The sequence below is a fragment of the Dromiciops gliroides genome, chromosome 3 (assembly GCF_019393635.1).
Source record: "Dromiciops gliroides isolate mDroGli1 chromosome 3, mDroGli1.pri, whole genome shotgun sequence".
NCBI lineage: Eukaryota > Metazoa > Chordata > Mammalia > Microbiotheria > Microbiotheriidae > Dromiciops > Dromiciops gliroides.
Genome location: NC_057863.1, coordinates 639,347,605 through 639,375,539, shown reverse-complemented (window position 1 = coordinate 639,375,539; position 27,935 = coordinate 639,347,605). Strand labels below are relative to the sequence as shown.

Here is a 27,935-nt window from a genome sequence, read left to right as displayed (position 1 = left end):
TAGTGATTTAGATAATTTTTTCAAATGGCAATAGATAGCTTTGATTTCTTCATCAGAAATCTGCCTGTTCATATCCTTTGACCATTTCTTAATTGGGGAATGATTTACATTCTTATAAATTTGATTTAGTTCCCTATGTATTTTAGAAATGAGGCCTTTATCAGAAATACTGACTGTAAAAATTGTTTCCCAGTTTTCTGCAGAGGTGAATTTCATGGTGAGAATTTATGCAAATCGAGAACTGTCTTTATGTCAAATAAAGAGCCATTCATTCCCCAACTGTTTGTTCAAAGAATAGAAATGAAATGTCCTCAAAAGAACTATAAACTAGTGTACTTGGAAAAGACTGCTCCCAAAGCACCTAGTGAGTGGAATACAAATCAAAATGACACTGAGGTTTCATCTCCTACCCAGCAAATTGGCAAAGCTGAGAAAAGATGGAAATAGGGGGAAGATGGCCATACAAATGTGTTGTTTGCAGAGCTACTGTCCAGTCCAACCCTAATGGAAAGCAATTTGAAATTATGTTTACAAAGTGACTAAACTGTGCACATCCACTGTGGACCCACTAACCCATTTGTCAGGCAACACAGAAGTGAGGAAGAGCAAAGCATGGCAGGGCCCGGAGGGCCCCGGAATGTGGCTGTAGTGCACAAGCGATCAACAAGTCTCATGTGCAGAGGCCAGGATGACAACTGATGATCCAGAGGCCCAAGGAGAGGAGCTGAGGGGGCGGGGACTCACTTGCTCAGGGCATCTGGGGAGCTGTTTGTCAGTCAGTCAAGAGCGAGAGTGGGCCCGTGGTCTTCCTGGGGCTTGGAGCCTCCTGGCCTCTGATGAAGACGGCCAAGACTGGCCCAAAAGACCCTGAAAAGACTCTAAATATCCAAGATTACAAATGTCCTCGGCAAGAACGCAAGAGCACAGGGCATAAGTTGTGTTTTCCTCACTGGTGTCCACTGAAGTCAAGGAGGCCCAAGAGGTGAACTGCATGCCACGAAGAGGGTGGCCGGATTTCTAACACTTACTGAGTTTAAATGAGAACACTGCCAGGCTCTCAGGCAGGGAGAGTACGCACCCAGGAAGGGCTGGCAAGAATGCTGTGCTTGGTGGTCTGCAAATTCAAATAAAAATCTAAAGTGAAAAAGACAAAGGAGGGAAGGAATTGTTGGTATTTGACTAGAGAAGCCGCAATCTAAGAGAACAGAGGTGGCAGCACTCTGAAGGCCACAGATGACATAATGCAAGAAAGGTATCATTAAGAAACCCACTGGGGGGGGGGGGGGAGGGCGCGGCTAGGTGGCTCAGTGGATAAAGCACCGGCCCTGGATTCAGGAGTTCCTGAGTTCAAATCCGGCCTCAGACACTTAACACTTACTAGCTGTGTGACCCTGGGCAAGTCACTTAACCCCAACTGCCTCACTAAAAAAACCAAAAACCAAAACAAACAAAAAAAATCAAGGGAAACAAATAACTGGAGACATAGTCACTCTATGTTGGATAACACCAATAGAATAAAAATGGTGACACTACTTACATTAATCTATAGGGTTTGTGTCACGCCCATCAAATTAGTGAAGAACAAATGTCTAAAATCTCAAGGGAAAAATGAAAAAGGCACAAATGAAGAGGGTGCAGCGTTACCATAACGCCAACCGTTGGAAAGCAATGGTCCTCAAAACTGCCTGGCGCATAAGCAAGAACGAGAAACAACTGCAAACAGTAAATAGTTCAGTAGCTGATAAACCCAAGGCCATCAAGGACCACCGGAAGAGCTTTCGTTTTGACAAGAAATGTTGAAACACTGTATTTAGTCTCAAATCAGGTTTAGAGCATTATCTTCTACACAACTTGAATCTAAATGATCACATCATCAAAAATTAAGAAGAGAAGAGAGCAGGTACCTTTCACAACCAAATGTAGAAGAAGAGAAACAAACACCAGAGCAGGAAAACACTGGCATCGGGTTTCAACAATAAAGGCTGGATGTCTAAAATGTATAGTGAGCTGTTCCAATTCTAGAACACTGAGAGTCATTCCCCAAAAGAAAAGTGGTCAAAGGACATGATGGGCTAATGAGCGTGATTTCAACTCCTCAACACCACCCATATATAAGCCATATTTTTCCCTATGTTCCAATAACATGTCCGTATTCTCAAAAACTGTTTGTACATGTCTAGAAAAGGAAGAGGCTGCCAGACCAGGATGGTTTCAGCAAGTTGCTTCTTTTCCTGCTGGCATCACTGGAGGGGCAGGTCAGCTTACAGCAACAAATAGAGTTTTTTGAAGGAGGGGGAGGGCTGTTTAGGTTGTTTGAAGACTGGGTCTCCCTACGTTAGCCAGGTTGGAAGTGCAGCCGCCACTCATGGGCTCAAACCCATCACTGATCGGCATAGCAGCATTTCTGACCCAGGCAGCTTTGCTCCTTCTCCTTCTTTGCCAGCTTGGGGCCCCTGGGAGCTCCCCCTAGTGCTGCTAGACATACTGAGGATCCCCGATAGGCTTGAGCCCTCAGAGCTCCTGAGTCCAAGTGATCGCTCTCCCAGCTTCAGCCTCCTGGGAAGCAGGGATTATAGAAGTGCCCCCTCACGCCTGGCCTAAGCAGTTTTCCTAGACTTTATTTAAGTGTTTGAGGAAGTAGCCCGTGCAATTCTTATTAAAAAGTTGGTGAGGCCTCTCCTTGTCTGGCCACCACCATGAAGGACACTGTAACCATCAGAACCAGGAGGTTCATGACAGACTTCTTCCATGTAAAAAGATGGCTACAGATGACCATCATCCTGGAAAAGCCACAGAACCTAGGACTGAAGTTTGAGACAAATCCAGATGTCTTTTTTTTTTTTGGGGGGGGGGGGGCGGGCAACAGGGGTTAAGTGACTTGCCCAGGGTCACACAGCTAGTAAGTTTCAAGTGTCTGAGACCGGATTTGAACTCAGGTCCTCCTGAATCCAGGGCCAGTGCTTTATCCACTGTGCCACCTAGCCGCCCCCCAGATGTCATTTTTGCCTCTGGATTCAGCACTCATTTTGGTGGTGGCAAAACACCAGGCTCTGGCATGATCCATGATTCTCTTGACTATGCACAGAAAAATGAAGCAGAGCACAGACTTACACATCATGGCCTACATGAGAAGGGAAAGACCCCAAGGAAGCAGCAAAAGAAACACAAGAACGGAATGAAGGAGTTAGGGGCGCCACAAAGGCAAAAGTTGGTGCTGGCAAAAAGGGAGGGTGTTTTCACCAGAGCATAAATAAACTATGTAAACACTTCCAAAGCAGGGGAAAAAGTTGGTGAAAGGCAAGCTGGACAATGGCACAACTGGATGGACTGGGAAATAGGAATGGATGGATTCCCAGAGTCCTTGATGATGGCACAGCTCTCTAATGGGGACTATTTGTATCAGTGCTTTAGATAAAGGCCCAGATGGGAAGCTAAAAAGCCAGGAGGGAAAGTGAGTACAACAGATGACACCTTGGTAGGTTAGAGGGTTAGGCCGAATCTAATCAAGATGAAATGCCTCTTCTCCTCACCAGGGAAGCAAGGTCTAGCCAGACCAGCTGTCTGAAAAAAATCTGGAGGTTTTAATGGATGGCCGGTCGCCTGGGTGAGCACCGGTGTGGAAACAGACAAAGCTCTGAGGATCTCGGGTTCCCCTAAGAGGTGTGGCGACAGTCTCATTCTCCTCAGCCCTTGTCTGACCCCATCTGAATCCAGAGTTCAGTGTGGGACATCATAGAGCAGGAAGAGTATTGGTGAAGAACCTGAAGTCCGCTTCATCAGGACACTGGCTGAAGGAAATGGAGACACTAGTCTAGAAGGAAGAAAGGACAGGCCAACCACCTCCACGTTATCACATAGAAGACCTGACTGAATGCAGGAGGGGCCTCCACAGTCCCCTAGTCTGATCTGCACCCATACACTGAGGTCCCTATTAGTGAATCACGAATCCCCTGAAGGAGGCCTGTGGATTTGAATGTAAAATATGGTCATTGGTTCCAGCTCAATGGAAATAGGCCATGTGAATTTGAAGAATGCAACCAAATCAGGGGAATCACTGTTTGCATCAAGTCCAGACCTAGCTAGGCTTACTTCTTTTCCTTGGCCCCTCCACGAAGAACTAAGAGCAGTGGGCAGAAGCTGCAAACATGCAAATTTAGGTTTGATGTGGGGAAAAACTTCCTAACAATTTGTGGGGAGGGGGTGGTACTAGTTCCAATTCTGACATTCTGTGGCTGTGCCCCTCACACCTCTCATATCCCACCAGAACTTTCCTTTCTGTTTAAGCCTGTCAGGAGATCCCTTCTGGGGATGGGGGAAGCCTTCCCACAATCCAGGGGGTATTTCGACCACCATCCTCTGCCTCTCACTTTCAAGCCTAAAGCTTACGGGAGGATCACCTGTCTCCACTGCCTCCCTCCTTCTCCAATCGGACACCTTCATCCTGCTCAAAGCAGGCTGCATGGCGCTTTCTCTGCCATGGCCCCACGCCGTCCTATCTTGTGCACTGGCCTCGATCACACCCTGCTCCCTGCATGCCCTCCTGCAGTGCAGGAGCCTCTTCCCAGGCGTTGCTGGGTCCCTTCTCATCCTTCACCTGAGGCCAGATCACCTCCGGGACACACAGACTGAGTGATCTCCCTCTTCTCTCAAGCCCTCTAATGGGTCCTCTCTGCCTCCCCAATAGTTTAAACACCTTGGGCTGGGACTCAAGGCGCTCCCCAACTTGGCACCTCTTTCCCTTCCCTTTGCAGCCAGTCTTCCACGTCCTCTCAGCTTCAGCCAATGGTTTCCCCAGAGCAGGGGCTGGTCGCTGTTTCCTGTGGGTCTAGGAATCTGCCTCCCTCTCCCACCCAGCTCTGACACCACCTCTCTCATGAAAACTCCCCGGTGCCACTAAGTGCCACCTTTTCCCCTAGTATAACTTTTTGTTTTTGTTTTTTTTTTTAGTGAGGCAATTGGGGTCAAGTGACTTGCCCAGGGTCACACAGCTAGTAAGTGTTAAGTGTCTAAGGCCGGATTTGAACTCAGGTACTCCTGACTCCAGGGCCAGTGCTCTATCCACTGCGCCACCTAGCCACCCCTGGTATAACTTTAAAGAGCAATTATTTAGCGCTCATGGAACCTGATGAGCACAGGTTTAGAGCTAGAAGGGACCTTAAGGGCCAACAAACCCAACCCCTTCAGCTTACATGATGAGACTGAGGCTGAAAGAGGTGAAACAACTTGTCTGAGGTCACCCAGCTACTAAGTGTCTGAGATGGGATTCAAACTCAGGTCTTCTTGAGTCTAAGCCCATCCCTCTAAGCACCGTACCACCTGGCTGTCCATCATCTTGTATTATACGGACTGGTTTATATACCGCACGCTCCATGAGAGGAGAGGACGCCTCTTTTTTGTCGCCAGCCCCAGGGCTGGTCGAGGTTCTCCACACCATTCTGCTGCTTTCCTAAACTCATTTATTGCCACCTCTTCTCTCTCCTTACCTTCATGTCCCATTAGTTAAGAAATCTAGGGGGAATAACAATAGCATCAACCTCATAGGGTTGTTGGGGGAATCCAATGAGACCCCTGGGCTTTGGAAACACCGGCTCTCCTTGGCATTATGAAGTCTTTGCCACCCATGCAGTTTTGGTGGCCTTCCCTTGGCCCCTGCTGCCAGCTCTTTTCTCTGCCTCCAGCTTCTTCCTGCTCTAATCTACCCTGCCTGAGTGATGCTACAGGGCTCGGCTGAGAACATCTTTTAGTCCTGGGGCTCTCCTGTCCAAGGATCTGGAGTCCCTAATTTTTTAAGCTGTCATTGAAGGACGCCTGTCAGTCAGCTCCCACAGGCTCCCTCCCTCATTTCTCATGAATCCTTGGCTGAGTCCTTTGCTTTAGCTACATTTAGAACACAACTTGCTAATTCTCTGGACTACCCTTTTCTCCTTTGATATATTTCCGTCATTTCCTATAAAACTCGGGTCAAAATTATATTCCTCTAGGCCATTTTCGTTGCCTAATATTATCCCACACTGAGTTCTTTCATTCCCTCTTCACCTGGCACTTATGAACTGAGCCTGAATTGTATTCTTTTCTTCTTATGCTTTTTCATTCCTTACTCCTACTATTGTACTCCCTGGCACAGTGCTCAATCCTGTGTTCTGCATCTTATAAGTGATACCGCTGTCACTGATGATGCGGATGGTGATGATGGTGGCAGCGACCGTTGCTACAGTGCTTACTCGATGCCTTCCAAGGCTGGTTCACTAAGGAAAGGCTCTCACCTCTCCCTCCTGGAATGCTCTCGAGCCATCTCCCTCCTCTTCTGCCTCTCCCACTCCCGCCGCGCCTTATCCTGCTCCTCCCGATGCCTTTTCCGCCGCTCGTGTTCTCGCTCCTTCTCTTTCACCCTGGCGTGCTTCCCTGATGAGGGAAACAGCCTGTTACACTCCTAGGAACATACTCAAGTTCCAGGAAGTTCATTTAAATATCAGTTATAAGGATACATGTAAGCTAGGATTCAGGACTCTTCTTTTATGAGATCGGGACCCTGGCTCAGATTTTCAACCAAAATGTCAGTTAAGAAATGATTTGTATGATCACATCTCAAATGTGGCCTACAGTAAGTGTTCTTCAACGCCCCCTGCCCCTCACCCTAAGGCTCTCACACATGTATACACAGACACAGACACAGACACATAGACACCGGGCAGATGTACTAACTTCTCCCTTTAGGCCAAACACACTTTTCAACCCTATTAGAATTGTTTTTGGTGTAAGCCCAATGGATTCCAACCTTCCCCAAGTCCTCTGGCATCCTCATCTGTCTTTCACATTCCACTTGGCTGCATGCCACAAGACAGAGAGCACTAGAACAGGAGTTGGGGCCTGGAGTCAAGCTCTGGCCACACCACTTACTGTGTGACTCTGGCCAAGTCACAACAGCTTCAATCCCTTCAGTTTCCTTGTCAGGAAAAAACAATAATTCCCACCCTGGCTACCTGTTTCAAGGATCAATTAAGATAATGAAATGTAATGGAATAATGGAGCAACTTTGTCAATTGTAAAATGTTCTATAAATGGAAGAGCAACTGCCTGGCAACAAGACTGAATGGGAGAAACAAGCAGCTGACTGAAAGGCTGAAAACTCTATGGAAGGAGCCCAGAGTAGGGCCAACTGGACAAAGAGGGAAACAGGGCACACGTCACTATCCATCCTGGTCTTTGATCCACTCATTTGGTGGATCACTGATCTCACTGACAAGTGACAACAGAATGGAATGTGAATTATGATTACTAAATCGATTAAAGAGTAAACAGCAGAGATGGGGCTAGGGAGTTCTATACCCTGAACCAAATAAATTTTAACTGTGTCTGTGTGTACATCTGTGCATGCCTGTGTGAACATTTGTCCTAGGGACAAAGCAATCTAAAGATAACAGGGGAAAACTTTATGAAAGGATGATGGCCCACCTCTCCAGAGTGCTCTAGGGAAGTAAAGTGTGAAGAACAAACCACTCAAATTGACTCGGGATGCAAAAGAAAAGCGGCTCTGTACCTCCCTCTGCTGAGTGGCTTCGATGCCGACGTTTCTCTTTCCTCTTCTCATCTTTCCTGTGATGAGCCTTCTCCTTACGTGACATTTGCTGGGGTGGCTTGATGGCCAACGAGTCATCTTCTTCACCTCTAAGATTGCAATGCAAAATGGCAATTACTCCACGCACAACAGGTGCATTTAAAACACATTACAGCATCAGCACCTTAGTTACAAGCATGGCCATCAACTACATAAAAAGCTATCAAAAGGCCTGGCTTTCCTCAGCATGTGCAAATGAAGGGGCAGGGGGCAGACAATTACTCAGGATGGACCTTGTAAAACCTGAAATTGTAGCAAAAAAGCATTTCTGTATGGCAGGAGGTTGACTGAGAAGTTATGGGAACAGTCAGCCTGCTACACTGAGCAAGATCCCCAAAACACGACACTTCCAAGCAGGCAGCATGGTCTGAGGAACTCCTTTCTAGGCCCTGCGGCTTCTCCACAACAGGCTGGGAAAATCTTGCCATCAAGGTTTCTTCTCACCTGATTAAGGAGGGGATGAATGTATGGTGTAGGGGAAGTACACCAGCCTGGGAGGACAGGCTCTAGTCCTGGCACAGTCCTGACAAGCTGCACCACCTTAGAAATGCCACATACCTGCTCTGGGTCTCATTTTTCTCATTTTCAGGTTGAAAAGGTTAGTCTAGGTCCTAGCTTCTTAACCTATGGATCATGACTCCACATGGGGTTGCATAACTGAATGTGGGGGTTGCTGTAGCCTTGGTTTTGAACACATAATATGTGCACTTTGTACTGAGGATGCTGCCTTCAAAGTGTTGCATAAAAATTTCTCAGGTGACAAGGGATCTTGATTGGAAAAAGTTTAAGACACCATGACTCTTTAAAAACAGCTGTTGTTTGTCCTTCATTCTCAAAGAGGACCATGACATTGGGAGGTGATGTCATGACTCACAGTGAAGCGGGGCTGTGTAAGGTCACCAACCTCATTCTCTCCTCCAGAGCTATCTAGGTCCACTGGCAAGATGAATTATCAAAACGACTGGAGATGGCCACAGATGTTGAAGGCAACTGGGGTTAAGTGACTTGCCCAGGGTCAACACAGCTAGTAAGTATTGGAGGTGGGGCAGCTAGGTGGTACAGTAGATAAAGCACCGGCCCTGGATTCAGGAGGACCTGAGTTCAAATCTGGCCTCAGACACTTGACACTTACTAGCTGTGTGACTCTGGGCAAGTCACTTAATCCCCACTGCCCTGTTCCCCCACCCCCCACCAAAGTAAGTATTGGAGGTGAGATTTGAATTCAGGTCATCCCAACTTCAAGGCCAGTGCTCTATACAGGCAGCTCAGTGGTGTGGTGGATAGAATACTAGGCCTGGAGTCAAGTCAAGACACTTATTAGCTGTGTGACCCTGGGCACGTACTGATCTCAGTTTGCCTCATGGGGATAATTATAACAGCATTTATCTCCCAGGTTTCTTGTGAGGCTCAAAGGAGATCTACGTCAAGAACTCATCAAGGTGCCTGCCACATAAGAAGTGCCGTATAGATGGCAAACAAAGGACAATCGATCAACCAGGCCCTGAGCCACCCCACTTCATGTCAGGCCTCTGGTGACCCCATGATATTTAGGACAACAAGAACCAGAGAGACTTGAACAGGAGCAGCTGAAGCTTCAAAAAGTGCTTTCCATGGAGCGGCCATGTGTGGGGGTTGGGGGGTGCCAGGTTGAGCTGGACTCTCTTTTCTAGAACTGTCACTGAGGTGCAGAAGGCATGACCGCCCACCTCTCTACAACGACTGACACAAGCGACACAGTCAACAGATGTAGCAGCAGGCCACTGCTCCTGAGCTTCCTCTGCTGGCTGGATTCAGCCCATTGAGTGCTAGGAGAACTGGCCCAGGAAATAACACGACAGGAGAGCAAGCTAGCCATGATACCAGGTGTGCAGGACAGCAGCTGTGCACAGGCACCCTTCCCATTTCTTCCATGAAATGAGAACCAATGCATTATTATTATAAAATATATGGTGGATTTTTGTTTGTTTGTTTGTTTTGTGAAGCAATGGGGGTTAAGTGACTTGCCCAGGGTCACAAAGCTGGTAAGCGTCAAGTGTCTGAGGCCGGATTTGAACTCAGGTCCTCCTGAATTCAGGGCCGGTGCTTTATCCACTGTGCCACCTAGCCACCCCTATATGGTGGATTTCTCACAGAACTGTTCCCCTTTGCCCTAAATATCATTTCATATTCATTCTGCCTCTGACACTCACTGGCTATGTGACTCGCCTTTTGTTTCCTTCTCTGTAAACCTGGGATGATGGCACCTGTAGTGCCTATGCCAAAGGTACCATCATCCCAGGTTTACAGAGGTGGTGACTGAGAGGAAGTAGTACACACAGAGTCCTTTACAAGCTTCAACATGCTTTATCACTGACAGTTGTTTTTCTTTTTAGGGCTCCGCATAGAAGCGGTGGGCAATTTAGGAGAAGGATGAAGCCAATCACCCAGCCACATAGTGACTCAGTCCTAAACATGGGATTCAAAGCAGCAGTCATCCCTATGACATACCCTTTCAAAGTAATACTTAGGACCTTCAGCTGGGCTGAAAACACTGGTATGCCAGAGGTCCTGCCCTTGTCTCTTCTACCCCCTTACCTGTCTTCCATAGAATCTTCCCTTCTGTAAGGTGAATTCCTGATCGTTATCTCCATGCGGTGATCTCTCAGCTCCCCCTCTTCAAGGGAATCCCGCTTGGAATCCCGATCATCAGACTAAGAGGAAAACAGAAAAGAGACCCCCAACCATTTTACTTTTTGAAAAATGATCTTCAAGTCAGCTTCATCGATGACCTCAGACACAAAATTTTACCTAAGTTTTAATGGGCCAATAAAATACAAAAATCCAATTCTGTCGTTAGGGGCCTTGTCCTGAGGAAGCTGTGTAAATCCTAAGAAGCTGGTGCGTATCTTTAGTGGAAGAGTCAGTTCGTGAACAAAGTGCATGAAGTCAGATGAGAGGTGGCACTGCTCTTCTCCTGCAGTCACTAACTAGCTTGCTAGACACCACAAGCCTGTGCAAAGCTCTACGGCATGCACGGTATGGTGCCATATTCAACAGATTCTTAAACGAAGGTGGCGTTATACCTGACGTATACTGCCGACTTACTGAAAAGCTCTTCCGAGCATGTTATTGTGCAAACTAATACAGATGTTAATTTCTCGAAGCAGTATTTTATCAATATTGAAAAACAGAATTATTGGTAAGTGTAAGCATGAAAAGAATTAAAAACATTAATCCAACTGCACTTAGAAATATTTGATAAGGATGTTAGATTCCAAATACTTTATTTGCCAAACAAATCTTCATGTAGCATAAGGGTTCTTAACCTTTTTCTGCATCGTGGACCCCTCTGGTAGTCTTGTGAAGACTATGTACCCTCTCTCAGAATCAGGTGTTTGGTTTTTTTTAAATGCATAAAGTAAAATACAAAGAAAACAAATAATATATTGAAATAGTTATAAAAAAATGTTCTGGGGGCAGCTAGGTGGTGCAGTGGATAAAAGCACCAGCCTTGAATTCAGGAGAACCTGAGTTCAAATCCAGCCTCAGACACTTGACACTAGCTGTGTGACCCTGGGCAAGTCACTTAACCCTCATTGCCCCACCCAAAACAAAATAAAAAAGTGTTCCAAGAACTCCAGGTTAAGAACCCCTGATCTAGAAATAGCTTTAGTTGGTTATCTTTGAGATAAACTGAGGAATCAGATGGGGTTTTGGTAACTTTTTAAAGAGACTTTGGCTCACCTGTGACATTTGGAAGTACAAAACCACTTCACCGAAGAAGCGAGGTTCTAATGGAAAAATGAGTGCAAAGACATTAAACTTCCTTTTAACAAACCATTGACTTTTTAAAAGTGGCTTACATTTTTTATGCGTTTTATCTCTGCCTTCTCTTCTTGTTCCTTCCTTCGCTTCTTTTCCTGAAGAATTTCATCTAAAGTTTTCACTTTCCAAGAATCCTTTTCATCACCCATTTGAGTTAAGACACACTGAAAAGAAAACATTTGAAGAGAGTGAAGGAGAAACCCAGAACAGCTGGAGATAATTCCTACCCTTGTGAAACAGCTGTCTGTGGGCAGCATGAAGGGTGATGCTCTGCTGGCAGAGGGTCTAATGGGCTGTACCCCTGGAACCCAGCCCAGATCTCTCCAAGGCAGCGCTCAGGAGCCCTTGTCTTCTTCAAGCACCATCAGGAACCCCTGAGGCAGTGACCCAAGCCCTCTGAGTAGGGGCAGGGATGAAGCACCATAAGGCTGATCACTTGATGCAGGGCAAAGCCACACCATGGATGACACCAAAGAATAGTCAGCAAGGAGATATCTCTATTTCTCAGCCTCTCTCCTAAGAGCCCCAAAAGAAAGGGCTTTCCAGGGGGCAGCTAGGTGGCACAGTGGATAAAGCACCAGCCCTGGATTCAGGAGGACCTGAGTTCAAATCTGGCCTCAGACACTTGACACTTACTAGTTGTGTGACCCTGGGCAAGTCATTTAATCTTCACTGCCAAGAGAGTGAGCGTGTGCACTTTCCAGACACCCACTTAGTTCTTACTCTCTGTATTTTACAGCCAGGACTTGTCCTCCTAAGCATGCCCTGGGCTCTCCTGCCTCCCTGTCTCAGCAGACACTATACTTTATTCCAAGGATGTTCCCCAGACCTTTCGACCTGAACTCCTCTTCCTTAAAGTCACATGAAGCTTTCCCTGAAATCCCTAGGATAGGATCACAGACTGACAGCTGAAAGAGACCTTTAAAGACAAACTAGGGGGCAGCTAGGTGGTGCAGTGGATAGAGCACTGGCCCTGGATTCAGGAGGACCTGAGTTCAAATCCAGCCTCAGACACTTGACACTAGCTGTGTGACCCTGGGCAAGTCACTTAACCCTCATTGTCCCGCAAAACAAAACAACCCCCACAAAAAAAAAATAAAGACAACCTAGTCCCTTTCATTTCATAGATGAGGAAAAGAAGGGCTAGAGAGGGGATGTCACTTAGGTACAGTGGCTAGAAGGCTAGGCAGGAAGACGTGAGTTCAAATTCGGCCTCAGGCACATATTAGTTGTGTGACCCTGGGCAAGTGGCTTAACCTGTCTGCTTCAGCTTAGTCATCTATAAAATGAGGATAATAACAGCACCCACCTCCCAGGGTTGTGGTGAGAATTAAATGAGATAATTGTAAAACACTGAGTACAGTGCCTGGCACATAGTAAGCACTATATAAATGTTAGTTATTGGTATAGATGGGAACCAAAGTCTGGTCCTCTGGGCTTCAAACCTGTTCCCAGAGACTTAATGAAGTACTCTAGCTAAGAGGCGCAATGGCTAAGCCCTGGACTTGGAATTAGGAAGAACTGGATTCAGTTCTAAAACTGAGTTGAAATCTTACCTCAGACACTCACTAGGTAGGTGACCCTGGGCAAGACATTTTTTTTTTTGAGCCTCAGGTTCCTTGCTTATGGGGTAAAATACAGTATCTACCTCCCAGAGCTGTTGTGAGGGCCAAATGAGAGTGAGTGAGGAAGTGACTGAGCGACTGAGCGACTGAGTGACCGACCGACCAACTGACTGAGGACACACATCTACACTAAAGTGTTTTGTGAGTCTCAAAGCACTTATCAAACATTAACGATCATCTTTTATGCTTCCCTAAGGCATTTGTCACAGCTTATCACGTTAATAAGCAATGACCCACCAATCACTGCAAAGTTGGCTGGAGAGTGATTCATTTTTGAGGCCACAGCAATTCCGTAAGTTTAGTTTAGCTTCACCAACTCTCCCAGACTCCCAATTTTATACCAATTTCAATGAGATGTGTCCACTGACAAAATTTTCCTTGCCTCTAAAATAATAACACACAACCGAATTTACCCCATGGACCACAGATGAATTTTAAAAGCCCTACAGTATTCGCACCTTGATTATAGGCATGGCCTACAATGCTACTTACTATCTTTGTGACCTTAAGCATAACCAGGCCTCGGTGTCTTTATCTGTAAAACTAGGAAACTGGATGTTGGGACATCTCAAGTCCCTCCTGGCTTTCTGGACGATCCTGGGATTCTAGTGATCTGTGTTTCTATCTCCTGTCCCCACTTGGCAGGAAGGAAGGACAGGGGCTTCCTCCAGGCCTGGGCCCTGAGCTCTACAAAGTAGCAGCTCAATAACTGTTTGCTGAACGTTGATCATGTCAATGTCCGATCTGAAAGGGGCCCTGGAAACTTTCTCACATGTATACAGAGGGGAGGATATGTTCAGGGTCCTGTCTCATTCAGGCCCCACAACAGGCCTGGGGAGGGGGCACTACCTGGATTCTCGCTCCCATTTTGAGGACGAGGAAGCTGAGGCCCGTCGTGGTCGGAAGATGTCCCCCGCCCCCTCTCTTATGAAGGGTTGGGGGGCGGGGGGGGGGGCTTCTCCATCCATGCCCTTAATTGTACAGGCCGGAGAACCGTGGGTCGGGGACTTGGTGCAGACCACCCCAGCGATCCCAGAGGGCGACAATGACAAGTATAAAGGTTTGCAGGCACTTATCGCTACACTATCTCGCTTGGTTCTCAGTCACCCTTCGAAGTCAGCACTGTACAAGTGGGGAAACTGAGGCCGAGAAACAAGCATTCTTTTTCCCATTTGATAGGAAGCAGCGAATCAGAGAAGTGAAGCCGCTTGCCCAGGGTCACACAGCGAGCGTCGGAGGTAAAATTCGAACCCGGGTCCGGCGCTATGCCATCCCACCTCCCTTTCCTGAACTGCTAAGCAGCGAGACTCCGGCTCTGGGCCTCGGTTTCCCCATGAGTAGAGTGGGCCACTCGGCGGCGCCTAAGGTGGCTTCTGGCCGGAGGACTCGGAGCCCCCTTGGGGGACGGGGAAGGGGAGGGCACTGAATCTCGCCACCACGGTCTGGAGGCGGGCCCGGCCTCGGCCCCGCCACAGGCCCCGCGCCCGGCCTCGGCCCCGCCACAGGCCCCGCGCCCGGAACCCTTCCAGAGTCGGATAGGAAGGCCGGCCGGCAAGTCCGCAGATCCGCAGACCCTCCCAGGCGGCCTCAACGCCAGGCCGGGCATTTCCCCACCAGCCCTGGGCCTAGACACTTACCACCGCGTCTGCCGCCACCACCGCCGCCGCCGCCGCCACCGGACCCGGAGACTGAGGAGAACCAGCATCGGGCGCGGGAGAAAAGCGTCACTTCCGGCTACGGCGCGGGCCGGTGACGTCAGAGGAGCGCTCGGCTTGGGGCGGGAGCGACAGCGGACGCCGAGGGCCCGCCCGCGCTCAGCTGGCCGCACTTTCGCCACGAGCCGCTTCGGCCCCCAAGGGGCGCGAGCGGGCGGGTGCGACGCGTGGCTGCCAGCCCCGTGGGGTTGAAGTCGTCATTTTCGATGGGGGGTGGGGATAAGCTTTTCCGGCAGGAGTGGCGGCAGCTGCCGGGAATCTGCGGGAACATCTGGAGGGAGCGCGTGGCTGCAGGTGGCAAAGATGCGGCGCTCCTGGCTCAAAAGTGCCCAGATTCCTGCTGCTGCCCCCCTCCCCCCAGACCCGGTAGCAGGCCGCTACACACACCCCACCCCCGCTGGATCCGGAATCAGGGGCCCTAGTCCCAATCCTGGCTCTGCACCCGACTACCCCCTGCGAGTCCTGTAACCTCTCCGAACCTCAGTTTCCTTATCCGTGAAATGGGGCGCCTGGACTCGGCGGTCCCTAAAAGTCCCTTGCAGGCCCCCAAATCTCCAGTACCCCAGTCGGGGATTCTGGGGAGAACCAGGGAGGCGGGTCAGGGGGTCTTTTCTCACTGCTATTTGGGGCGGGGAGGCAGCAAAAAAAGGAAAGAGGGGGTGCTGCAAACCATCTACCCCCGAAGATCCGGCTTTCCACTACACTCACGCATGAAGACGCTCTCCCTTCAAATTGGACAGTTCCAGAGTGGTATCTCACCCCTGCCCGGTCCCGCCGGCTGTGATTCACTTAACCTCTGCCTCAGTTTCCTCAGTTGTAAAACAGGGACGATGACAGCACTAGCTGCCACTCAGGGTAGTATTGGGAAGCACTTTGCCAAAGTACTTGTTTCCCTACTTTCTTCCTGGAGTTTTTCAGTTTTTTAGATCATCCGGTTTTATAATTAGGCGCTTTTTTTTTTTAAGGACTGCTCTGCGATAGCAATTAATTAATCAAGCAATAAACATTCATTAGGCTCTTTCTACCTTGCTAAGTGCTGGGAACACAATAGGAGGCAAAAGACAGTCCCTGCCCTCAGGGACCTTACTATCTTATGGGGAGACAATACACAAACACAGATATACAAAGGATTAATAGGAACTGCACTGGTGTGAACAGGGGTTGGGCAAGGCTTCCTGAGGCAGGTCTGACTTTAGTTGGGAGTTAAAGAAAACCAGGGAAAGGTTAAGACAAATATGTGTGTATCTATACACGTATGTGTAAATAACAATAAATACAACAGATTATATAATAGCCTATCAGCTGTTTTTCTTCAAGCTATGTTAGTATCTCAAGGCCTGCTTTCGGTAATAAAAAAGGAAATTCTTGGGTGAAGAATCAGAGAATCAATTTGGAGGTAGATCCCAGCAATACACCAGAGGGGTCAAATACATGACCCAGGACTGTTTTGTAGCACCAACACTACCAGGTGCAGCCAAACTAGATTAAAATGGAACTGGGGGGAAATGAACAAAATAAATAGAAATATAATAGAACTGGGCAGCTAGGTGGCGCACTGGATAAAGCACCCACCCTGGAGTCAGGAGGACCTGAGTTCAAATCTGGCCGCAGACATTTGAGACTAGCTGTGTGACCCTGGGCAAGTCACTTAACCCCAACCCCAATTGCCTCACCAAAACACACACACACACACACACACACACACACACACAAATAGAATATGGTTAATATGTGGTTTTCTAAGTGGCCGTGGGAAGGGCCCGTTTCCAGCTGAGTTTGACATTTCTGTTCTATACTATCCAATGAGGAGTCAACCAGTTGCTGCCTTAAGTCGGGAAAAGGCTGCTCCCTCCACTTTTGGACAGTTCTCACTGATAGAAAGAAAAGAAGCTGAAATCTGCCTCTCAAATCCCCACCCATTGCTCCTACTCTGGGACGAAGAACAAGGATAATCAATCCTTTCACAAGACCTCCTTTGAAACAAAGATGGTTATCACATCCTTCTTCGTTTCACATCTCCAGTTCTTTCCGCTTCTCTTATAGCATGGGCTCCCGTTTCTTCTTGTGATCTCTGTGACCCTTCTTTGGACATAGAGCAACTTGTCAATGCCTACCCCCAAAAAGAAGAACCCAGAATTGAATGATAATCCCCCACAGGTGCATTAGCCAGGGCAGAGGACAGACTAATCTCTTGATACCTAAGTGGATGTAAATTCTTTAATTTAGGTGAAGCCTGCTTCAGGAACTGCTGTGGCTAACACTCCCACGTCTTGATTCATCACTTGAAGATGGAAACCACAGGGGCAGGGCATGTTTCCTGGAAGCTTGAATCTGCAACAGAGTCATACACAATTCCGCACCAACCTGGGGGAGGCTAAGGGATTGACTGACATGTACTTACTGAGTCAGGGGGGAAAATTTAGCACCTTTCCTTTTGGTGTGATTGCGAAATCTTTCTTCTTCATCTGGAATGATGTTTATTTACACAAACTATCAGAATATAGTCTAAATTCTTTTGGGAGGGGGTAAGGCAATTGGGGTTAAGTGACTTGCCCAGGGTCACACAGCTAGTAATTGTTAAGTGTCTGAGGTGGGATTTGAACTCAGGTCCTCCTGACTCCAGGGTCGGTGCTCTATCCACTGTGTCACCTAGCTGCCCCTAGTCTAAATTCTTTCTTTCAGGCTTGGTGGATCCCTTTCCTCGGGGTATATTAGAGACTGGAAAATCACCAAGAAACCAAGTCAGATAATTTTAATAAAGAAGGACCCCAAGTGAAATACAGAATAGAAGACCAAATCTAGAAGCACAAACATCGATTTTATTTGAGACTTCCAGAACAATGGTTGTAGAAAGAAACTAACCCGTCTGTTTTACTCATACCAAAGGAATAGCCAAGAGGCATCCACAGGATTTATTACAGTTATCAAACTATTACCACACAAAAGAATTAAAACAGTGACAAACCCAAGCGCTGAGGAGGAACATCTTATAGAAAGCAACGAACTTAGTTACAGAAATACTGCAAGAGGCGATGCACAAAATACCGACAAACGTCTTGTACAGTGTGGTTTTCACTCTACACATTTGGGTCTGGTTTAACACACACAGTTTGGCTCAAGAGTAGAAGCAGTTACTGTTGCTATTTTCAAGTTTCTCAAAATGGAAAACTCACTCTTTTATTTTAAAAATAATTCCCGTTGGTACACAGGGACACATATATAACTGTGTATGTGGCAAGTCTGGAACTCGCAACCCCCTTGTTGGCTGGCATTTGGACAGCCCAGATAGGACTGATTCTTCTCCTGCTCAGTGGTGGTGTGGATGTCATGGGGCGTCCCTGGTTTCCAGGAAGCTTCAGGATCTCTCTGCACCAACAGTTGTTTAAGGCAAATTCTTAAGAGTTCTCTTTCCTTCTTTCCAGCATGCCTCTAGTCCTTATTAACCAAGCAGGCAGAATACTACATATGGCTTGATTCTCACAGGTGTAAATGTGAAAAGAACCCAACAAGATACAGCGCTTAGGATCTGAGATGCAGCCAAAGACCATCCCTCAAGTGCAAAGGTCTTCATTTGCTCAAGTCTTACAGCTCTGGGAGGGGGGAAAACATTGGTTTAGCAAACATAGTGGGGACAGGATACGTGTGGGCTGCCCCCAGATCAAATGAACAAACCAAACAAGTTGTTTCTTGGCTGGTCCCCGTTCAGGTAAGGACGCTTCTTCTGAGTGAGCTTTGTGTTGGCAGCTTTGTTGAGTCAAACAATCCTAGTTTATGGCTGTTTGGGGAACATGAGAGCCCTTGGCATGCCATCATGGATGGAAACTGGTGATTAAAAGCAGGATGTAAACACCCACTGTCAAACCCACAAACTATGGCTCACTTCCTTGACAGTGCTCATCGTCTAACCTGGCCCCTGTGACCCTGGAGTCTGGCCCTGTGCCCTCCCATTAACCTTTTTTTTTGGGGGGGGGGAGCGGGGCAATGAGGGTTAAGTGACTCGTCCAGGGTCACACAGCTAGTAAGTGTCAAGTGTCTGAGGCTGGATTTGAACTCAGGTCCTTCTGAATCCAGGGCTGTTCACTGACCTTTTATATCATGTCTATATGGTGGCTCAGCTCACCAACATCTATTTGAGACAGCTGACAGCTTAAAAGTAACAGATCAAAGCTGGGCTTTGGTGCCCCGAATTAAAACAAAAATTGTTCTTAGAAGACAGGGCAGGGTTTGCTGTTTTATTTTTTTTTTTCAGATGAAATCTAGGTATCTGGGCAAAGCACCTAAGTCCATCTAAGGCAACATCTCACCATTCTAAACGCTAAGTTCGGAAGAAACCAGAGCTCCTGGACAGCCAGAGAGGGGCAGACCTGTACACACGGTGCCAGGATGCTCTTCACATCTCCCTTCCCTGGCCTTTGGTGGGCAGAGAGAAACAAAACCAAGACACCCCTTGGGGGCCTGAGCTCAGAGGCCCAGCTCACTTTATCCAATAAAAAAGGAAGGGCCCAAAGCCCAGGCAGATCAGGTCCAAAAACATCAGCCCTTAGTTCTCGCTTGGTTTAAAGCAAGAATCAAATGAGTGGGGCAGCTAGGTGGAGCAGTGGATAGAGCACTGGCCCTGAAGGCAGGAGGACCTGAGTTCAAATCTGACCTCGGACACTTAACACTTACTAGCTGTGTGATCCTGGGCAGGTCACTTAATCTTCCCTGTCCCGCCCCCCCCCCTCCAAAAGCCATATGGTACTTCCTTTAATGCTACAACCGATCCAAACATTGTTCTGTGGGACAACTCATACCAAAGCATAGGTGTAGAATAGAGAGCCCAATGGCTTGAAAATATCTTTAAAAACTGATGGGGGTTGGGGAGAGAAGAGGTGTAAAAGACAACTTTCTTTGAAATAGTCTTTACATACTACTGAACCCCATGTTGGCCTGTCTTTAAATGTGTGTGTGTCACACACACACACACACACACACACACACACACACACACTTGTAGAAGAGAGCTACAGCTCATAGGATCATGAATAACATGATCCCTTGGATTTTAAATAAAAGCTTTCTATGCCAATTGAGTGTGCTGGAGGGGGGAAAAAAAAGGAAAGAGATGGGCTGCTCATATGGGGAGAAAATGGATGTTCCAGCACACTGGGCCAATCCCTCATGCTGAACAATGATGAGCAAGCCATGTGAAGAGCCATCAAAATGACTGCCCTGAATATCCATGTTGAGAGGACCATAGGTACAGCCATTGGAATCTATGTGCCACTAAGAATGGAAATGTCTTCATCGACTCTGAAAAACCTTACAGAACTCCACATCCATTGAGTTTTTCTGCCTGTTTCTTTGTTTTATAATCAGGGGCAGAAGAAGCACAGAGATTACATTTCATTGGGCAGGAAACTCTTGGGGCAGAAGCTCCTTTCCCCAATGCAGGCTCATTTGTAGCTTGTACTCTGAGAGTTGCCTGGAAGCACCAAGAGGTGTGGGGTCATCCAGCCAGTGTCAGGTCTCCCTAATTTCAATACTGGCCCCCTGTCCACCCTGGCACATCGCCTTTCATCTGGTATATAAGCTGCATCCCTAGTGTCTTACATTTAGTAGGTGCTTAATAAATGCTTGTAGAATTGAATTGGAGACTTAATACATTTCAATGACTGGCTATAAGCCATGTTCCCTAACCCTCCACCTCCACCGCCCCACACAAATCTGGAACTGTGAATAAAAGCCTACACTTGATCCATTTAGAAAGCTTCCAGTTCAGAAACATCCTTCAACTCGTGTAGGCTGACAACCCATCTGTAACTCAGGGTTCTTGGCGAATTGCCTGGGATCATGCACCACTAACAACTTGCTCAGGTTCTGAAGCAAGGTTTGAAGGCGAGCCTTCCTCCATGTCCTCAAAGCCAGGATCCAATCTCCACTCCCGCCACACGATGTCTCTGTCCTGGCCAAGGAAATGGGCCAAGTCCAAAGGAGTTGGTTCAAGTGTTTTTTTCCTTCATAAATGACACAGATAACGAACAGAAAATCTAGGTGGAAAATCAGTGCCAGGTTAACAGAATGAAATGCTAAAAAAGCAAGCAAACCAACCCCAAAGCCCCACATACTTGTTCCTATGGACACAGGGATGACGGCTTGAGTAGAAGGGGCCAGCGTTACTAAAATACCTTAGCCAAAGTGAACAAAAATAGACCATCTCTGTACATTTACATTCCCTGGATGTAAAGCGGCCCCAGAACGCCCATCGATGGCATCCATGACATGACTCAACATGGAACAAGGACACTCAATCCAAAGCGAGGTCCCAGGTCCGGCTGCTGGATGTAGGAAATCTGAAGTCTTCCATATCACGAGAGGCAAATAGTTCCAGAAATAATCGTGTGATATGTTGTTGCCTCATCTACTGATTCAGCAATGAATTCATATTATCAATCCTTGTTTTGAGTTTTGTTTGTTAAGGGGGTGAGGGGGAGTTCCTGGAGTCAGGAAGGCCTGAGTACTACAAGAGTTGTGCGTTGTCTTTTGTCTTCTTTAAAGGCGGCTCGCAGGCAGCTTCAGGAGCCACAGGCTCAATGGCTCTCTGAGGACACACAGGTTGTGGGATGCCTGCCCAAGACCCACAGACCTCATTCCAGGGTATCTGGCAAATCTTGTAAATGTCAGCTCTCTGTCACGGGGTACCCGGCCCCCAGAGTTTTCAGCCCTCTCCAGCTGAGTGCGATCTTCAAGGGGCAGAGAAGGAGAAGCTGGAGAGGGGGCAGAGCAAAGATGCATAACCTTCCATCGTGTGGAAGGCTGCAGAATCAGGGACTTGGTTGATGCTGTCTGCAGTGGTCTTCACAGACCGGCAGAATCTCCTCGCCGTGCTCCACCCCCAACCCAGCAATGGGAAGTGAATCCTCTTCAATTTCAATCTCTCTTTTAGGAAGAAGGAAAAGTGGCTTTACGGGAAGGTCACTGGAGACAAAACGCTTCCCAGTCCGAGTAAACACATCTGGAATGTCCACTGTAGACATGAGTTTAACTTACTGAAGAGGCCTCTGCAAGCTAACAGGCCTGCTGTTTGCTCTCCTGCTTTCTGCAAGCCTCTCCAAACAGGAAGAACTTAACAAGACTTAATTATTGCTCTTTGTTTCAAAGAGATTTGATCTACTAGAGTAGTTACTCTAAGCATTTTACAATTTTCCTGGTGAGAAGCCAAGCAGAAAGCTAATGAGATCATTAGGGGAGGCCAAACTGGGCAGGAGGGAGAGGAAATGAGATGGGGGAAGGGAACAGTATAACATGCAGGACCCCAAGTGGCTTTTCTCTTTATTATTCACGGGGGGGGGGAGAGGAAACCCCACTGTCCATGCAGCTGATTCTGAGAAGCATCAGGGCTATCAAGACAGTATAAAAACACCACAAACTCACATTATGGAAAATCCCTTTCCCCATTCCTTCCCCAGGTTAAAAATGGGGAGAGAACATCAGTATAGACCATCATAGAAACCCCAAACTTCAATCTGAAGAATATCTTCTTCAAAAAGCACTGTAACAATACACATCACCCAAATGTCTGCTACTCCTACCTCCCCCTTCAATGACACCCAAAGTTCCTTCAGGTCAGACTGTGGGGAAAAAAGGTAAATTCTCTCCCCACCATCCCATTCCAAACTCCATCTGTCTCCCTCTGACAATTCAACTTACAAATAGTTCCAGGGATGTCAACAGACACTAGGAAAGGCATCATCGGGGAGAAGTTGGAATACAGAACCGATTTCTGAAACTTCTGATTCATGATGCAGACTGCACTTTTTAAACAAAATGTTCTAAAATGGGGCCGCTTCATAAACAGAAGGGAATGTCATAAGAGAAGATAGGGTCCTTCCTTTGGTCACTTGGAGCCACAGGGGTAAGACAAGCTATTAGTTAAGATTCTAGCTTTACCTACAAAACGCAATTTGTTATTCCCTGAAATCCGCTCTAAAGCCTGTCTATGCATTTTTTAACTACAGTATTTTTTAAAGTTTATTTTAACCAAAAATGTAAACACTAACACCTCTTAATCAGCTTTCTTCCTCTACTCATCATCTCACGTAGAAAAAGAAACTTAACATCTTCACAAAGTCAATGAGTGGGGCAAACCTGGAGGGACGTAATGGTAGCTCTAAACCCACCAATGCTAAGTAAGAAGGAAAACCACCTGGCATTAGAGCTGACGCTAAATTTAAAAATAAAAAAGCACACCCATTCTCAGAAGAAGATCCAAAACAATTACAACTTCTGAGACATGTTTTAAATGAACCAGAACTGAGAAATGACCCTCAGTTAATATTCTACTCCCACACTATCAGGAGGCAGGGGCTATGGGCACTGGTCCATGGGGTTGTGCTTGGCTGGCCAACAGGATGAGAAGGGAAAGCCCTTCAGCACAAAAGGACAGCACTGCTTTTTCTAAGGAGCCATTGTCAGGGCAGGGACACAAGGGAGTCCAACTTTCTTTATTACACTCCATAATTTAAAGCAAGCCTGTGAAACAACCCCTTTTTCTAAATATCTCATACTATGACATATCACTGATTTGCCGGGAGGGGGTTTTGTTTTTGTTTTTTAATACGCAGATTGTGATATTTTTAAGGAAAAAATGGCAAAACATGGAGGTACTGGCAGCAGGGAGCCCAATCTGGGCCCTTGCCCCTCAATCTTCCTCCTTTAAGGGCTTGTGGGAAAACTGCCCTGGATGGACCCGAGTGTTCCACAAAGAGCCATGGTTACCTCATCAAACCTCTGGTCCCCAGGACAGCCAGCTTTGCCATTTCTGGCCCATCAGCAGCCCTGGTGGCCTCCTTGGGGGCTGAAGGCTCATCGCAGATTCTGAAGGAAGAAGAAATGTGGTGAAGCCCCCTTCTCCCCTGGGGGGAGGGAATCATCTACGAGGTTTGTCAGTCTTGATTTGCTTTTCATTTAAGGACTCGTAGGGATCAGAGGACCCAAACCTCTGGATCTTCTGTTTTTAGTGAATTCCGATGGGGAAGGGCAGTGGTTTCTGAGGGCAGTAACACATTCACCTTGGCCCCTGGATCAAGCTCCGGTTTCACAGTTTCCACTCATCCTCCACAGGAAGTCTTGGGCCACCCTCAGCTCGAGCACATTGCACAGGAGCAGGGGGACGGTGCCTGTTTTCTGCATGGTGCCCCATTCCATCCCCCAACAAGAAGTCCAAAGACAGTGGCAGGTCATTTTTTATTGTTTTCACATTATTTTGGGGACAGTGCTAAGTGGAAGCTGCCCCTCTCCAGGGTGCTGATGCTCAGGGGTCTTGTCCAGTACTTGTGACAGGAGAAGGAAGTGCCTTTTGCTACCGCTGGTGATACTCAGAGGAGCACAGTGTGTGGCTTCTTCACTTTACAGCTGCCTTGGTCCCCACCCCAGTCCCCATCTGCACATCTAAGGAAGAATCAAGTTGTTAGCAGTGAGGAAAGGAAGGGTCCCACAAGATGCAGGGTCTAATGCACGCAACGGTACACTGGCGGAAGTGAGCGGCAGACCAGGTCAGTGGTACGACTTTGAGTCCTTGGCAATCAGTGGTTCCGTGTCCTCTGGGGCGCCCGCACTGGCGGTCAGGGCGAAGCTCTGCATGGCCTCCTGCTGGTGCTGCTTGGCTTTGTTATAGAGCAGCACGCCAATGGTCACCAGAACCGTCCCAATGGCCGACAGGCTGGTGATCTTGTTCCCAAACACAATAATACTCAGCCAGACTGACAGTGCGTGCTTGACTGTACTGGCCACACTGAAAGGTAAAAGTGGTAACGGTGTCAACAAAGTACGCCCTGCCCTCATTCCCAGGTTTCCCATCATCAACCTGGGTCATGTAACAGGCATGAGATGGCCATGGCCCACTAAGTGGACTTCCTCACCCACCAGACACTTGGAGGGGCATTACCCGTGCAGGTGGCTAGGGCAATGGCAGAAAAGGCAGTTACCTGGAGTCCCCCAAACCGGGGGAACAAACCAGTTTAAAGTGGTGGATGTTGGGGGCAGCTAGGTGGTGCAGTGGATAGAGCACCAGCCCTGGATTCAGGAGGACCCGAGTTCAAACCCGGCCTCAGATACTTAACACTTACTAGCTGTGTGACCCTGGGCAAGTCACTTAACCCCAACTGCCTCACTAAAAAAAATAAATAAAGTGGTGGATGTCAGCTTTTACACTTATTAAGCATCCTTTTAAACCAACCACTCACAATCATTTAGAACCAAAAGGTTTTCCCTAATATGTGTGTGTGTGTGTGTGTGTGTGTGTATGTGTGTGTCTGTTTATATATGTATGTGAGAGGTGGGGCAGGTAGGAGGGAGAGGATAAAATCTGAAAATAAAATAAAACTTTTTTTTTTTGGTGGGTCAATGAGGGTTATGTGACTTGCCCAGGGTCACACAGCTAGTAAGTGTCATGTGTCTGAAGCCAGATTTAAACTCAAGTCCTTCTGAATCCAGGGCCTGCGCTTTATCCACTGCACCACCTAGCTGCCCCTTAAACTTAATTTTTAAAAATTAAAACAAAAGGGGGCAGCTAAGTGGCGCAGTGGATAGAGCACCAGCCCTGGAGTCAGGAGTACCTGAGTTCAAATCCGGCCTAAGACACTTAACACTAGCTGTGTGACCCTGGGCAATTCACTTAATCCCAATTGCCTCACTAAAAAAAAAATAAAATAAAATAAAACAAAAGGTTCTTGAATCTCTGAAGAGTTTTACCTTAACACACTTTCCACATCCCCCGACACACACACACACACACACACACACACACACACACACACACACACACACACACACACACACCCCGCTTTAGTACATTTCAAAGTTGATATCACGGGAACACAGTATTATAGAGCAGGGAGGGACCTTAGTGACCTTTAAGCCCAGTACATACATGTTACACGAGGGAACTGAGGCTCACAGAGATTAAATCACTTGCTCAGGGTCCACAGAGGGAGTCCAGTTATACAAGGTATGGGGGTGGTTCTGTTATGTCTTGATGATGGAGGGGAAAAATACACTGGGGTGGCGGCAGGTGTGGGGAGGAAGAGAAAGGAAGACTGGGGAAAATTCTCTCACCTAATCTGTTTGCACAAGTTCACATCTATACAAACAAGGAGAAGGGGGTGAGGGGGAGTAGCTGACACTTTTGAACCTTACTCTCATCTAAACCTGTCAAAAGGAAAAGCACACACACACACATACATATACACACAAAACTGGATAGAGAAATGCATTTCACTCAACAAGGAAGTAAGAGGAAAAGGGGAAAAGGGGAGACAAAGGAATTCGAGTGAGTGCAGACTAAGGAAGGGACTAGTTCTAAGCAAAACAAAGTATAAAAAGATTTCTAACTCTTTGAAGATCCCAAAGAATGGGAATCTGAGGGGGTGCCCATCAATCAGGGAATGGCCAGACATATTATATTATATAAACATGATGAAATATTATTGTGCTGAACTCTTACCAGGATTTCAAAGGACTAATGACTAAGCATGCCGGTCACCTCCCAATAGGTGAAGGACTCAGAATGCAGAATAAGAAAAATATGGTTTTCTGGACATGATCAGTATAGAAATTTGTTTTGACTGACTACATATGTCCATGGTGGACTTTATTTTTCTTATGTTCTCATTCTCAATTGGAGACATGGGAAGGGCTGGATGGTAGGGTGAGAAGGTAGATTTTGGCTAATTAAATAAACTACTAAAAATATTTTTTAAAAGAGTCTCAGTCAAAATTGGACCCAGGTCATCTTTATTCTAAGTCTAGCCCTAAGATTCTTTTTTTGGGGGGGGGCAGGGAAATGGGGGTTAAGTGACTTGCCCAGGGTCACATAGCTAGTAAGTGTCAAGCGTCTGAGGCCGGATTTGAACTCAGGTACTCCTGAATCCAGGGCCAGTGCTTTATCCACTGCGCCACTGAGCCACCCCTTAGCCTTAAGATTCTTGAGGGCAAGGGCTATATCCATTAGCTTGTTTTATTATGGTTCGCTTTATCGAGAAATTATCCAAGGAATACCATCATAAAGTAAAATAACCTTTTTGCAATAAGGTGATTTGCCCACATGTATCTTTTTGTTTGTTTGTTTGTTTGTTTGTTTTTTTAGTGAGGCAATTGGGGTTAAGTGACTTGCCCAGGGTCACACAGCTAGTAAGTGTTAAGCGTCTGAGGCCGGATTTGAACTCAGGTACTCCTGACTCCAGGGCCGGTGCTCTATCCACTGTGCCATCTAGCTGCCCCTAGTTATGTCTTTAATCAAATCTAATATAGAAAAATCTAGATTTTAAAAATATACATGTGGGGGAATCTAGGTGGTGCAGTGGATAGAGCACCAGCCCTGGAGTCAGGAGTACCTGAGTTCAAATCCGGCCTCAGACGCTTGACACTTACTAGCTGTGTGACCCTGGGCAAGTCACTTAACCCCAATTGCCTCACTAAAAAAAAAATATATATCTATATGAAGCACAGAGAAGTTGACCAGTCACACAGCTAGTAATTATTTGAGTCAAAATTAAAAATCTGGCCTTACTCCTCATTTCTCAAATATATAGAGAACAGAATCTAATTTACAAGAATACAAGTCATTCCCCAATTGAGAAATGGTCAAAGGATATAAACAGGCAGTTTTCAGATGAAGAAATCAAAGCCATCTCTATAGTCATGTAAAAAAATGTTCTCAATCACTATTGATTAGAGAAATGTAAATTAAAACTATTCTGGGTAGTTAGGTGGCACAGTGGATAGAGCACCGACCCTGGATTCAGGAGGACCCGAGTTCAAATCCGGCCTCAGACGCTTGACACTTACTAGCTGTGTGACCCTGGGCAAGTCACTTAACCCTCATGAAAGAAAGAAAGAAAGAAAGAAAGAAAGAAAGAAAGAAAGAAAGAAAGAAAGAAAGAAAGAAAGAAAGAAAGAAAGAAAGAAAGAAAGAAAGAAAGAAAGAAAGAAAGAAAAACTTTTCTGAGGTACCACCTCACACCAGATTGGCTAATATGATAAAAAAAAAAGGGAAAATAATAAATGTTGGAGAAGCTGTGGGAAAATTGGAACACTAATGCATTGTTGGTGGAGTTGTGAACTGATCCAACCATTCTGGAGAGCAATTTGGAACTATGCCCAAAGAGCTATAAAATTGTGTATACCCTTTGACCCAGC

General features: G+C 46.9%; 2 protein-coding genes across 11 annotated transcripts in view; both read right to left on the bottom strand.

The window, feature by feature from the left end:
- Positions 1-14,794, bottom strand: part of LOC122749237 (cyclin-dependent kinase 11B) — a 36,248-nt gene extending 21,454 nt beyond the window's left edge. For 7 of the 8 annotated variants that reach the window (XM_043995496.1, XM_043995498.1, XM_043995497.1 and 4 more), the window contains exons 1-5: positions 14,682-14,794; positions 11,458-11,583; positions 10,190-10,305; positions 7,538-7,665; positions 6,264-6,402 (exon numbers count right to left, since the gene is read on the bottom strand). In XM_043995496.1, the coding sequence (XP_043851431.1) occupies positions 6,264-6,402; positions 7,538-7,665; positions 10,190-10,305; positions 11,458-11,568 (494 nt within the window). In that variant the 5' untranslated portion in view covers positions 11,569-11,583; positions 14,682-14,794. Of the gene's footprint in view, positions 1-6,263; positions 6,403-7,537; positions 7,666-10,189; positions 10,306-11,338; positions 11,386-11,457; positions 11,584-14,681 lie in introns of all 8 variants that reach the window. The other variant, XM_043995502.1, reaches the window with a different exon arrangement.
- Positions 14,795-17,558: 2,764 nt separating this feature from the next.
- LOC122746181 (solute carrier family 35 member E2A-like) overlaps positions 17,559-27,935 on the bottom strand; it is a 31,101-nt gene continuing 20,724 nt past the window's right edge. For all 3 annotated transcript variants that reach the window (XM_043991643.1, XM_043991641.1, XM_043991644.1), the window contains exon 9: positions 17,559-24,531. In XM_043991643.1, coding sequence (XP_043847578.1) covers positions 24,294-24,531 — 238 coding nt within the window. In that variant the 3' untranslated portion in view covers positions 17,559-24,293. The remainder of the gene's footprint in view (positions 24,532-27,935) is intronic.